This window comes from Drosophila serrata, unplaced genomic scaffold (assembly GCF_035046125.1).
Source record: "Drosophila serrata isolate PLE 108 unplaced genomic scaffold, ASM3504612v1 contig_272, whole genome shotgun sequence".
NCBI classification, from domain to species: Eukaryota; Metazoa; Arthropoda; class Insecta; order Diptera; family Drosophilidae; genus Drosophila; species Drosophila serrata.
In genome coordinates this window covers 11,208,027-11,221,846 of record NW_028257170.1, presented here as the reverse complement: position 1 = coordinate 11,221,846, position 13,820 = coordinate 11,208,027, and the positions used below count along the sequence as shown (strand labels likewise).

General features: G+C 42.1%; 4 protein-coding genes across 5 annotated transcripts; 2 read left to right on the top strand and 2 right to left on the bottom strand.

Moving 5' to 3' along the window:
* The first annotated feature begins 21 nt into the window (after positions 1–21).
* LOC110189875 (angiopoietin-related protein 7) lies at positions 22–1,931 on the top strand. The gene is made up of 3 exons (XM_020960118.2): positions 22–226; positions 277–1,415; positions 1,488–1,931. Exons 1-3 carry the CDS (start codon positions 152–154, stop codon positions 1,609–1,611), a joined length of 1,338 nt encoding a protein of 445 aa, XP_020815777.2. The 5' UTR covers positions 22–151; the 3' UTR covers positions 1,612–1,931.
* A 232-nt stretch (positions 1,932–2,163) lies between these two features.
* LOC110190185 (delta-1-pyrroline-5-carboxylate dehydrogenase, mitochondrial) lies at positions 2,164–4,720 on the bottom strand. The gene has a single exon (XM_020960533.2). The coding sequence runs from the start codon at positions 4,063–4,065 to the stop codon at positions 2,365–2,367; it is 1,701 nt and encodes a 566-aa protein (XP_020816192.2). The 5' UTR covers positions 4,066–4,720; the 3' UTR covers positions 2,164–2,364.
* Positions 4,084–6,743, bottom strand: LOC110190186 (ADP-dependent glucokinase). The gene is made up of 4 exons (XM_020960534.2): positions 6,255–6,743; positions 6,016–6,186; positions 5,239–5,965; positions 4,084–5,175 (listed from the first exon to the last, which is right to left on the bottom strand). The coding sequence occupies exons 1-4, from the start codon at positions 6,626–6,628 to the stop codon at positions 4,924–4,926; spliced, it is 1,524 nt and encodes a 507-aa protein (XP_020816193.1). The 5' UTR covers positions 6,629–6,743; the 3' UTR covers positions 4,084–4,923.
* Positions 6,744–9,588: 2,845 nt separating this feature from the next.
* On the top strand, positions 9,589–13,036 carry LOC110190035 (phospholipase B1, membrane-associated). 2 transcript variants are annotated; one of them, XM_020960339.2, is made up of 4 exons: positions 9,589–10,169; positions 11,219–11,429; positions 11,709–12,506; positions 12,597–13,036. In XM_020960339.2, exons 2-4 carry the CDS (start codon positions 11,241–11,243, stop codon positions 12,870–12,872), a joined length of 1,263 nt encoding a protein of 420 aa, XP_020815998.1. In that variant the 5' UTR covers positions 9,589–10,169; positions 11,219–11,240; the 3' UTR covers positions 12,873–13,036. The 2 variants fall into 2 exon arrangements, with proteins under 2 accessions (XP_020815998.1, XP_020815996.2); XM_020960337.2 differs by lacking the exon at positions 9,589–10,169 and adding an exon at positions 10,827–11,017.
* The last annotated feature ends 784 nt before the right edge of the window (positions 13,037–13,820 follow it).

The following is a 13,820-nucleotide window of genomic DNA, read 5'->3' as shown; positions in this document are numbered from 1 at the left end:
TAGCATTACTGATGCACTTTTCATTCGATAGTTTGGAAATGCAGCGTAAATATATTCGATAATAGTTTTCTTAGAACACTAAATTGTCAATCAAAAAGAGAAATATCGAAAGAATTGTTTCACCCGGAATCGTAGCATATTAAAATTAAATATGAAAATATCAAGTGCAAATATCCCGGAGGAACAAAGTGGATCTTCGCTTGGGTCTTTTACTGACACTAATTCTGTAAGGCATAATGGCATAGGTGATTCCAGAAGTCTAATTTCATATTTCAGATCAGCGGCGACTCTGACCTAGACGCTGTTTGTGCAGTAGGCGATCAAAATGAGGTGATTGAAGAACTGAAAACCACAATCAAAAGAAATCTGAGTCAAATTTCGGACCTCGGGGCCAAGTTAAAACTGAATGAAATACATTTAGCATATCAGAAGGACAAAGTCAAGGACAAGGACGAGTTAATTAGAGTACTTCAAGACTCGATTGAACTGATAAAAAAAACAAATAAAATAGCAATCAATCAAGTGCAGAAGTCCGAAACGGGATTCGGCACTGCCAGTAATGATAATAATTTTCAAAAACAAAAAGATTCTCTCGAATCTATCACTTTAAAAGATGATGTCAATAATTTGGCAGATCAGCTGAAAGAATGGAAATGCCAAGCCAAAAATTCGGATGAATCACATGGAAAAGACGATCATTTAGAGAAATTACAAGCACAATTTGACAAGTGCAAAAAACAAAATTCTGAATTAATGGTAGAACTTGACGAATTAAAAGCTAAAATCATTGAATACCAAAAGACTGAAGATGGTCTAAGAAAACAAGTTTCTGAACTTGAAGATAATTTTCTTAGCGTCTCTGCTAAACTTAAAGAAAGCTGTGAAAAACTGTCTGAAAATACTTTAGACATTTTTAGCTCTTCAAACAAGAAAGCAATTATACCGCTTAATTATACTAGAAATCCAAAAATACGTGTAATTGAACGAGATGGCATGCAGCCTTTCATGGCGGTGATTGAGGATATCCCTTCGGCTGGGTCCGGTTGGATGGTTATTCAATGCCGTATCGATGAAGACCAGATGACGTTTGGTGTACAAAAAGAGGCTCAGTATCGCGATGGCTTTGGGGATATAAATAAAAGCTTTTGGCTAGGCACTGACATAATACACAAATTAACAACAAGCCAATGTCATGAGCTATATATTCAACTTGTTGACTTTGATAACGTATCTGCATATGCTCGGTATGATCACTTTGAAGTTGGAAGTAGAGAGGAAAAATACATGATCAAGTCTCTTGGTTCATATTCGGGAAACGCTGGTGATGCTTTCAGAAGTCTTCAGAACGCTCCACTTAAATTAGTGCATATAAATAAATCATTGTATTTCTGGTGGTTAAACGCTCAGACTAATTGGTAAGCAAAAAACAAGAAGACGTATTTTTTAAATAGTTATAATATTAATTAATTTTACATTTACTCATTTAGCAATTTGAATGGCACTTATAAAAATGCGACCCGATTCGGATTTTATTGGGGTAGTTGGTCTCTAGATAAAAGAGGATGTATTCTAAAGTCCTGTCGAATGTTAATAAGACCAAAACCCAAGTAATCCAAATATTTGACATAATTCAAACAATTATTCGGGGTAATTATGCTAAAGTATTTTAAATGCTCTAAGTTAAACGTAACGTTCTGTCAAATTGTCCCCTTTCAGGACCCTTTGGGCCACTGGCGATGTGACCTGCCTCAAATGAATGATTGAGTCTATGATAAATAAGATTTAAAAACATGCAGTAATGCAAAAACCTCTTCAATAAAGAAGCAATAAACATCTTTAATTTGTATTTACTTTGTTGAATATATTAAATTACTTAACACCATGTATTGAAGAAAAAGAGGTATTAAATCGCATATGCTTAAAAACCACAATGATTTAATTTCTGTTATAAATATTTCCTAATCATTTCTGTTCTGTTTCGTTCTTAATATACGCTACCTAAATGAAGGCCCTTTCATTCAGATAGCTCCTAAATTGGGTAAATAGTTCCTGTTGGAATGGTTGTATCAAATATTAATTCTTAATATTTATATTTATTGGGTCGAAATTGAGTTCTTTATCATTTAAAATAAAAATATGAAGCAAGAAGAAAATACGAATAAGTACGAAGCAAGAGAATCAATTAAAAAAGACTACTTGTTTATTTTCTAATTAAGTTTTCAATTATAATCAAATTCTGGTAACAAGGTAACTTTCAATTTATAAATCCTACCACCTTGAATTTAAGAAAAAAGGCATTGTTAAACTCGTTTAAATGTGTTACAAAAGCGTTAGACCCTTTCCACTTAGTACAATGTATCATTATTATCTGTTTGATGGGTCCGGATTCTCCACTGTCTCCTCGATCAGCAGCGGCGAGCTCCAACGCATTAGGAAATATGCGGAACCAGACTTGTCGTTCGTCCCGGACAACCGGTTTCCGCCAAAGGGCGTTAATCCGAAATTGCTGCCAGTGCAGCGTTCGTTCACATATAGATTGCTGGCCGACATGCGCAGCTTATTGAGGCAGTGAAGGATCACCTCGTCTCGTTTGGCGAATATGGAGCCGGAGAGAGCGTACCTGGATTGGTTAGCAGTCAGCTTAAGGGCGTCTGCGAATGAGTCGTCCGGGTAGACGAACACCGGTAAAAAGGGTCCGACGAAGGGTTCGCACAGCAGCGGGTCCAGTGGATCGTCCACTCTGACTATAGTTGGATGGACGAACCTTCCGTGGCTGTTGTCGCTGATACCTCCGCACAGCCGCTCCATGTTCTCTGTGCGCTCCATCATTTTCTGCATTTGATGGAACCCCTCTACGTTAATCACCGCCCCCATATCCGTTGTCGGCTCGATGGGATCCCCGATGTGCAGACTGTTCGTGGCCTCTACCAACTGGTCACGGATGCTCGGCCACAGGGATGTGGGCACGTACATGCGGGACAACGAGTTGGCATACTGGCCGGCGTATCCGAAGGCCGCTTGCACGGAGGCCGAGACCACGGTCTCCACTTTGGCGCTCGCATGAACAAAGTGAAAGTTCTGGCCGGGACACTCTGCCACCAGGCGAGGGAAGCAGATGTATCGCTCCAGCTTGTCGCTCACTACTTTGTGCACATGCCTGTATTCCGAAGCACTGCACTGGCAATTGAGTCCGGCAAAGTGCACAGCATCCGTGATAGTGTCCAGGAAGAGCCGCTTGTTGGCCGGCACAAAGTTGATGACTCCGGCAGGCAGGCCGGCCTCCATGAAGGCACGGTGAATTAGAAAGCTGACTGGGGCCACTTCCAACGAGGGATTCCACAGTACAGTGTTGCCCATTAGAGCCGGACAGAGGGCCAAGCTTGCCGACAGCGCCACCGATTCGAAGGGGGCCAGGGCGGCCACGAAACCGTCCATCGGCCGCAGGTGGAAGCTAGGAAAGACGTTCATATCCCCCTGGATCTCAAATCGCAGCTCAGAAAGGTGCTCCAGGTAGTCGGCGTTGGCCCTCAGGGATCTGAGCAGCCGCCTAATGTCCCGTCTAGCATCATCCAATGTTTTGCTGAGACTCAGCACAAGGAAAACGAGCAGCCGTGACTGGTCCTCCTCTATAAGGTCCGCGGCTCGACGCCAAATGGCCAGCCGCTGAGGGGTGGGCACCAGGCTCCAAGTGTTTTGCGCCGCCAGGGCGGATTTAATGGCACTCTCGATTTGCTTGCGATTTGCGTAGTACACCTGAGCCAGGATCGTTGTCAGTTCGTGGGGAGAGGACACTCGCTGATTGTCCATGGTGTACTCCGGTTCTTCGCCAATTATTGTGGGAACCTCTAGCGGCTTGCGTTTGATAGCCTGCACGATGTGACCGAGCAGCACTTTTTCGTTCTTGCGCCTGCTTGGAACATCCTCCTTCAGTTGTTGGGACAGCGAGTCTACCTTTGGCAGAGACTTCTCCTTGTCCAAAGCGTCCCTCGCCCCGCCAGTTATGCTAGCCAGGCGACGAATTCGGGCGACACATCGTCCCGGGGCCAAGGATCTCAAGTTAAGCATTATTGTGATAAATATAAATTTGAAGCTTTCAACAGGAATTTATTCTACATCTGCCAGTTTGTAAGTACATAGATATGTATATGCGTATACTTAATTGTAGAAAAATATATGTAGGTATGCATATAGACATCTATGTTACGGTTAGGGAAAGGCAACACATACAAATGTAGTTTTGTTTAAATCATAAAATCAAGTGCGAAAAACAAATTGCGAGGATAGTCTTAAAATTTAGAAATCGTAATTTTAGGAAATTTCTTTAGGACAAAACAAATGTACATACAAATATTTATGTGCATATTTGGGGTAATACCTAAATTTGTACCCTAATCAAGTTAATATATTAATTACCAAAAGCAAGGCCGCCAATAATCAAGTCTTTAGGCCTATTTCAAGTAGGTTTCCGAATACACCTTAGATTTTCTAAAAATACATACAGTGAGACATACATTCACAAATGTCTCTTGATTGCGCGAAAATATTTTGTTAAATAGGTTGGAATGACGTTCCGAAGTACATAACATATAAAGAATGAGTGTTTAACAAAGGACTAGGTTGCATTCGTTTTTTTCGGAATTTCGATGCTGTTGCGTTGGGAATAATACGTACATATATGACGATGAGTGGATCAGGGCTGAAACTCATCTGGATATGTCTTGGGTCATGGGAGTCGTTGTTGAGCATTTCGTCAAATTTCTGAGCTAGAAGGTAACGCGTTTCTAAGGTCACTAAAGGTGCTAAGAATGTCGAGTCCATCCTTCGGGAGTGGGTTTACATCCTGGCCTTCTATTCGAGTCTTGGATTGCAGCAGGTTTCTAGTAATACTAAGCAGTCTTGTGGCCCCGCCACCGACAACTGTGTCTACAACTGTGCCGCCAGACCGGAGGCGGAGATGTTGTCGCCTGCGCCTGCCGTCTTTCTGGCCTCGCGGCAAACCAGCACTGGCGCTACACAGATCTCGACCTCAAGACGCTGCCGCTGGCGGCCGTACTCAATGTACTCCCGCCAACATGGCACCGGACTGGCAGCGCCTATTCTCATCCGAGGAGCGTCCTCCTGCGCTGAGGTGGCAAAACTGTCGTCCAACACCTGCAGAACTGCCTCCGGATTTATCTGTCAAAGGGAGTTTATTAGAGGACACGTTTTCTCTTTGCATAACAAATAAAGGAAACTCACAAATTGTGATTTGCAGACGTAGCGGTGAGCGGTGAGGGCTGCTTTGGCTGCCGCTGCCCTCGTGTTTTTCCACTGGGAGCCGGCTGTGGTAAGAATTGCCTGATAGGCTAGTGTGTGCACGTGAATCCGTGATATGCGTCGCCTTCTGGGATCAGCTCTGCTTTGCTCGTCGAAGTCCTCAAGCAGACTGATAAATACCTCCCGCATCTGGTCAAGGGTGTGGGCAATCCGCGGATTCCAATCAGTGGCCAGCACGGTGCGCCCGTGGGCCAGCACCTGCTGGAGGTTGGCCAGCTCCTGCTCGTTCATGCCCAACGAGTCCACGTAGGGCAGGACAAAGTGTCGCAGTTGCTGCAGCAGCCGAAGCTCTACGTAGGAGGCCATCTCGAAGTGGTTAAGAGTGTCCAGAGGCTGGCTGGTTAGTTGCCGTTGTACTTGCTCTAGACGCGCCTCGCGTTCACCGGGATTAAACGTGAACATGTCCATCATTTGCAGCCCACTAACCACTAACAACTGCGGATGATAGACCTTCAGGGCGTCAGTTAGCTGCTCCAGGGCTCTGAGGTGCGGATTGTTGCGGTCGCTGTGTAGAATGTAGCGATTGGCCCGAGGTGCCACATAGGAGCCCCAGGTGTCGCCTGCTTTGTACTCCAGTATCAGATGTATATCATCGTCAGGGATCTCGTCACCAGCCAGCCTAATCTCCTTGGGCAGCAGCGGGCGCAATCTGTAGAAGATTGTGTATTAAATTGCGTATTTTGGACATCAAATACTTACTTCTTTGACATGTGGGCACCTAGAAGGACGTCGGCTCCCTCCATAAAGAACCGCACGGCCATCAGCGGTGCGTTGCCGCCCATGAACCATTGAATCCCACTAGTCTCTTTCCCCATTTGTTTTGCGTACCCCACGAGCTGCTTGAAGAGCGTACCATTTGCCATTACCCGTCTGTAAGAGCGGCAGTTAGATAGAAGCTCTAATTGGTAAAATGCCCAGCTCCCGTATCCCGTACTCACTCCGCAGCAGCTCCGTTCTGGAAATAGTAGGCGAAGGATTGCAGCAGCTCGTCCTCGTTGTTGACAATCTCTCGGGAGCCGGCAGTGGTCGCGGGAATGCGGCGGCCATAGTAGCGCTCCAGGAATTCTGTGGCGTTGATCTGCAGGTCGGTGCAGGCCCCGTAGCCAATGGCCACCTTTGGCGCCGGCTGCACGGTAGACCGTTTCAAGGACCCTTCAATGGCCAGCAGACCGGTGAGCAAGACCGTCGTCCTGTTGAGCGCCTGGAGTGAGATGAACGCCTGCCAAATGATGGACACGAAGGCCGTGAAAACGGAGCAGCCGGTCAACCATCCCATATAGCGCAGGACCGTCATCTTGGGCGTCGTCAACATTTCAAAAAAGAAAAAAAGCGGCGTGCACTTGTATTTATAGGTTTTTCCAAAACGAGCAGTGCTGCTGGCCTGGCTTGAAAATAGCTAAAATAGCTACTTTTCATTCAGCTATTTTAGCCTGCCGGTAATGCAGTTCGTAAGGAATCCAAGCAGATCCATAGGAAAGTAAGCAGTGAAAAACAGTTCCAAGCAATGTGAACTAGTTTCAAGTAGTTCAATCAATTTGTTTTTGAAATTTTGAATTTGAATTTTGAAGGAGGAAATATATTTGAAATTATAAGAAAAAATTCAGCTGCCAACTTACCATTTTCGTCTTGGAATTATTTATATTTTTCTTATTTTATGTCATTATTATCCAATTGTTGGCCTAGTTTGAACATATCTGTATGAATATATTGCTGTTATTAATGTTATTAAATTAAATTCTATTGCACTTACTCTCTTGATCTCCGCAATAATCCCTATTAATAGGGGCAGATCGCAATTAATAATACTAAAATTACTAAGAAACCTTTTAAGCACCGTAGCCCAAATCAAAAATTTTCTTATTATGGTATTATTATTATTATTATATTGATATATGGAATATGGCATAAACTCTTACCACTATTTCTTGCTTAGTGCTCTTACCAATCGCACAGATAACACGCGTGCTAAAGGCTTATTTGCGGACGTTGCAATAAACTTTAAATTGATTTTTATTTATAAAGAAATGAAAAAGAAAACTAGTCAAAAATTATGAAATGCGGAATTTTCTGAAATGGTGTTAAATTACAATAAATGGCTAAAAAGACTTTATTTGATTCCTCTGCTTTTTCTGTCTTATTAAGTTTGTTTATCTCATAAAAAGGATCCTTCATTTGCATAAACACTGTGATTTTGCGCAGATGTTCCTCCCAATTACCATATTCATCCAGTATGGCAAGACAGTAGAACCATCCGTTAAAAAAATCACAGAGGCACTCTCCTCAGGATCCGAGATTTTTGTAGAAAATATAAATACAGTGGGGACCCGTAAGTCGCAGCAAAAACCCAAATGATAAGCTGATCTACACCACGACATGGAAACTCCATTTGTAGTTGATATCCTCAATAAGTTGGCTATCTCGAATGCTATACAAAAATTTGAGCGACTTTTTTCTTCATGGCATGCCAACTTATTCAAATTATAGCTGAGAACAATAAGATTGAAAACCTTCAGTGTCCAGTACTTGGGATTTTGCCAACACGGACAAAGTGCAAATGGGCAACCATCAACTATGATTTCAGTTTTATATACAGACAAGGGCAGTTACATAGTTTCATGTAATAAGTTTCAAGATAATTTGGACATTCGAAAATCATTACGCAGTTTAACTCACCATTTCGAACAATTGAAAGAAGTGTGCCGAGACTTCTTCCAAAATAGTAAAACTATGACTTTCGAAATTGCGAATAATTATATAAGGAGAGCCTCGGACGAAAGCTTAATGGCTTCGCCAAAGTCGGATAACTTAGCCTTAGAAAAAAGTCTCGTGTTTGTAGTGATAGATGGACTGTGGTAAGTAGTTATATTTATTATGATTATTAAATATTTATTAAGTTAATGACCGTAGATGCACTATGGTCAGTACCGTATGGAACCAGTCAAGTGTCTATTGGTTTAAGTGTTGGTGGGCGCGATAGGAAATGTGTTAATTTACAAATAGGTATGGTAAGATTATTATAATTAATTGATATTTATTATTTTATTTTCAGCATAACACTAGAAACAGATTTATAGCTAATACTTTTGCCCTACAGTCCAATGAAGTATTTGTGGTTTCAAGTGCTATTTATTGATTTAAATTGGATGAGTTCAGATCAAAGGCTGTCTACTATAATGTACATTAGTGATCATCTCAAGAAAATAAAATTGGATCATCTTTTGGCCATCATTTACGATCACAACACAATTAATTTAATTATTCCTCAAAGAATCCCCACCATCCCTGTACTTTGGGATGCAATATCCTTTAATCTCTTAAAATATATGTATGTATAAAATATATGTATGTTTTTTAATCTTCCAAAAAACTATATTTTTAGCTTTGAGTAAAGAGCTTTAACAATTTGTAACACAATTTTTTTTTAACGAATGTAGTTAAAGTCATAAATAATCATTACTTGTAATTGTAATAAAATCCAACATTTTAAATTTGTTTTTTTTTTTTAATCTTCCAAAACGTTTTTAGTTTCTTTCAGTTTTCCTGTTTTAATTACTTCGATTTGAGTAATCCGCCGCCGGTAAATTAAGTGATATCATGCTTAAAGCACGGTTTGGAGATCCGAGATTATCGTCGGCACTTGCTTGGATCGTATCATCCTCCAAAGTGACATCTAGTGTACCTTATTCACGCTGAGGGCGCTCTTAGTTCTGTCTGCCTACGTCATAAATCAGCAAAGAAGCTGACTTGATGTGGCTGTATTTCGTTGTGTTTTGACGGCTCCTTCTTGACGATTGTGCCTCGTTGATTTATAACAAGTTGTTGCTGCTTCTTCTTCAGATTTGAATTCGGTGTTTCGCATTAATTGCTTCTTGCCGTTATTATTGTATCGATACAAGGTTAGTCAATTGCACCTACGAAAGCTACGCAGGCTGTCTCCGGACTTGTATAGGAAGTGTTTTTTTTGTTGTGCGTCTTCGGACCGGATGGGAACAGCTAGTTACTCGTTACCAATCCCCCGGGTGAAGGGAGAGTCTCACTGAGCCCCACGGCAATGCAAAAGATATGTTTATAGCATTCCCGACCATCTTCCAATTAGCGTCTATAAATGGCTATCGCGTCTGGGCCAAAGTCTGAGCTCTTCTATTTATAACACCAGCGAGGCAGAGTGCCCGATTTCATCCCAGACCGCAAGACACGATGACTGGCCGCTTAGAATCGAGATCGGTTTGCCGGGACGACACGCATGACAGGTGTAATGTGCTGTGGAAACTATTTTTATTTTTATTTTTGCTTTTTATCAGCCCAACGAAAGTGAAATACCGCACATTAAACGCTTCGCAGTGCCCTGCTGTGCGTGTGTGCCTGAGTCTGGGTCTGGCTCTGCGTCTGTCTCTGACAGCCAATATATTTTGTTGCTGGCTTATTTTATTTCACTTTTGTTCTGTTTCGCGAGTCTCGAACATATATGCGATTATTGTGGTTTTGTTTTTAGTTGTATTCCATTCCGTTTTATTCTATGCGCAGCCGTCCGCTGCCCACTGGGACTCCGTATAAAATCAGCATAATCAGAAATTCTACCGAGCAGTTGGTTCTAAGCCGTTGACGGAGCCGGACGAGCTCATCGCGCCCCTCGTCTGGAATAATTGATCAGTTACCCATCAGTTCACCGCCTCCTACCTTTGGCCCCGTGTAATTGTGCAGTTCGTGTGTGAAACAAGCAATTGCAAGATTTACACATCAAGAATCGAGGAGAAACGAAACTCGATACTGAAGTGAGAAGTTAACAATCCGCGCTGTTATAGTCTCCAGGTCATAATTATAGCTCGTTTGGGTTATAAAATATACATAAGAAGGTATGTCTTCGCGCTGTTCTATTTATTCGCGTTCGTTTCCTAAGTCTTTTGTTTCGCGTGGCGCTGAAAGGAAGCAAATTCGCTCGGCTAAATGAAATCGAAATTTAAATCAATCTTTATCACAACTGGATTTGGCACGCTCTCTAGTTGTCTTATTATATGGCTCCGTTTCGGTTTCCCTCTTCCTCGACACTTCCGCATGCAGTCCAACATAATTTAGATAACTTTAAAGCCAACTCTGTGAACTTTTTGATTTTTGCAATATTAATTTAAGCCGCTAGAGTAGTTTGCATGCGATACAAAAGAGATTTAGATGTGTCTAAAAATTGAAACAGACAAGTGATATAAATTACAAAGGCAATTAAAAATAATGGTTTAAGTGTTATTATATAATGGATGCTAAAAACATTTAAAGCATTTATAAATAAATAAATGGTTTACGCTTGCTAAAATGCAAATAAGTTTAAATCACCATCATGTTGACATATAAATCATTCAAAAGCAATTAAAGTTATTTAAATTTTAAATATTAGCATGCTTAAATAGATAATTCTAGCAAATTTGGAAGTGTGAATAATAGTTAATTATCTAGTGTGTCAAATCTAGTGCCAAAAACATATTTTTTTTTAATATTCCATAAAAATTCTTAGTGGTATTTCGCCAATTCAATACAATTCTCACCTGGCCAAATCGATTACTCATTTCGTTTGTTTCCCGATAGATTTTCTGACACAGCAATAAATTAGCATAATGTGGTCAATATTATTTAATGCTAAAATGGTAAAATTAGTCGGCTCCGTTCCGCCGCAGCCAAAACTAAAGCCAAAACAAGAAAAAAACATCAAAAGGTGAATAAACTGAAGAGGCCTGAGCTCGGCTTCTGTGTAATGTCTTGGCCAGACATGGGGAACTGGTTCAAAGTCGAGGACGTCATCAACGAAACCGAGAGTTCGGAGAACTCCGCGCTGAAGAGCTTAAACTTACATGACTCTTATCCTATCTTTGATCTTTATTCTCATCTGGTTTTCCACTCAGCACTCAGCACTCAGCACTCGGCACCTGTCTACCGAAATGTCGTCGAATCGCCTGATTAGCTTTGGTCTGCTCTTCCTGTTCTCTGTCACCCATGTGACGTCACAGCGCACGTCACTGGACGTGGCCTTAAAAAACTCCTATCGTCCGCTGCGTCTTCTGGGCCTGGCCTTTACCGGCCGATCTGGCGATGATCCACAAAACGTGCAGCGCGTGCGAATGGCAGGGGTAAGTCCACCGTTTAATGCAATCATTGATCCGGATTCGATTGGCTGACTTTCCCATTAGCATTGTCTTTTATTTCATATAAACAATTTATACGAAATTCGGTCAATATACAGTTAGTTCATTTCAATTTATGGGCAACACTCATGCACATGAATTGAAATGCATTTCAACAAAGTAAAATATAATTTAAAAGCAGTGAGAAGGCCTTTCACTTCTTAATCTTTTAGACTTATAACTAGCAAAAACCAATAATAAATATTTCCCCTCGATTAATAATAGAAAACCCAAAAATCGAATCCCCGCACTCGTGCCCTGTTGGAGTTCTGCGATGCTGAGCACGGACCCGGCAGACGCAGCCAGGAGAGACCGACCAGCGTGCACCGGCTGCGGCCCGGAGACATCGATGTGATCGGGGCCATGGGCGATTCGCTGACTGCGGGAAATGGGATCTTCGCCACCAACCTGCTGCACGTGACCGTGGAGAACAGGGGAGTGGTGTGGTCCATTGGCGGGCAGTATGACTGGCGCAAGTACCTGACGCTGCCCAACATCCTCAAGGAGTTCAATCCCAATCTCTATGGGTATGCAATCAAGGATGGCCTCTCCACGGATCGCACGTCCCGCTTCGATGTCGCCGAACTGGCCGCCATGTCCCGGGATATGCCATACATGGCCAAGGTCCTGGTACGCCGCATGCAACGCGATCCCAACGTGAACATGACCGGCGACTGGAAGCTGGTCACGATCTTCATCGGCAACAATGACTTTTGTGCGGACATCTGCTATTACCCGGAGCCGGAGCGGACGGTCGAGTGGCACGAGCGGAACATGTTGAAGACCTATCGCTATCTCAGGGACAATGTGCCCCGCCTGGTGCTGAACGTAGTGCCTGCCCCCAATCTGAGGTTCCTCACTAATCTATCAGGACTTCCGCCCATTTGCACCAGCACCCTGCGCTTCGAGTGTCCCTGCCTGGTGGGCAAAAGCAAGTCCAAGCTGGACTACCTGGAGGGCATCATGAAGCGGTGGATAGCCAAGGACATGGAGATAGCCAACAGAGAGGAGTTCAACACGGAGGTAAGCGAGCTGGTATAGTTGTTCCTGCGGATTCCCTAAGCCTTAATTACTTTGAGACAATCTTAAATGGAATTTGTTTGTAACTTTCAGACCTTCACGATAAACGTGCAGACATTCTCGCAGTTCCACGACTTCCCCCGCACGCGTTCCGGCCAGACGGACACCCGGTTCTTCTCGGAGGACTGCTTCCATCTCAGCCAGCGTGGCCATGCCGCCGCGGCCAATGCCATCTGGAACAACATGCTGGAGATGCCGGGTGAGAAGAGCGGATTTGCGACCCAGCTATTCGAGACTTTCCGCTGCCCCACCGAGCAGCGTCCATATCTCATTACCAGGGAGAACAGTCGTCCGGACTTTGTGATATAATATAAAGTGGGGCCTGTTCTCCCCTGTGAATTATTCCCTGTGATATCGCGTCTAAGTCTTCTTTCCACGTTTTGCGTATACTTTTGTAGCTTAAATTAGCGAGATGTTAAGTGTAAATATTTGATGATAATCAGAAAGTCAAATAAATAATAATCATGATTTTATGTGAGTGAATGTTGTACGTTTCAGATGGGGCAGGGCAATTTTCTATAGGTAAGTTTTCTCCCTATTGTACACTTTGGGCACGTGGATTTTGTTTTTGGCAGAGCTTGAAGACCTGGTTGGCAATTGACATCGATTACACGCCATGCGATCCATAATAATGAGTAGTTATTAATATTCCCCACTCAAAAATATCACAAAATCTCAGTCCATAAATCAATAGAAAAGCAACAGTTAAATCATAAAAAATAATAACTCAAAAAGTAGCACGTGGAGACATAAGAATTAATTTTGTTAACATTTACCACACGAAGTGAAATGAACATAAAGATGAGTATATAAACTACGAACATTTTGCTACATTTACAACTATTTTAGTTTTCAAAGCTAATTATTAAATTGAATTTATTATTAATTGAATTTAACTTTAATTTAGCTAATTTTAACAATTGATCTCCTAGCCAAAACAAATTTATAATCCATAACTGTAAAACGATACTACAAATATGTACATAATTAATAGTGTTAATTACGTGCTGCCTATTAGTTTAATCACCTTAACAAATCGTTTCATTTCTGCCTCCATCCGATTTTATTGTTCCGCTTAACGAGCAGAAATAAATAACCCCCTTAAGTGCCGGCAATAAGGCAGTCATATTTTTGTTAAAAAACTCTTGATTACGAAAAATATGAATTGTATGTAAATCATTTATACGGGTTTAATTTTAAATGCTTTTGAAATGACTTGTGAGCGAATATTGGAACTTTAGGCGAACTAAGAGGCTG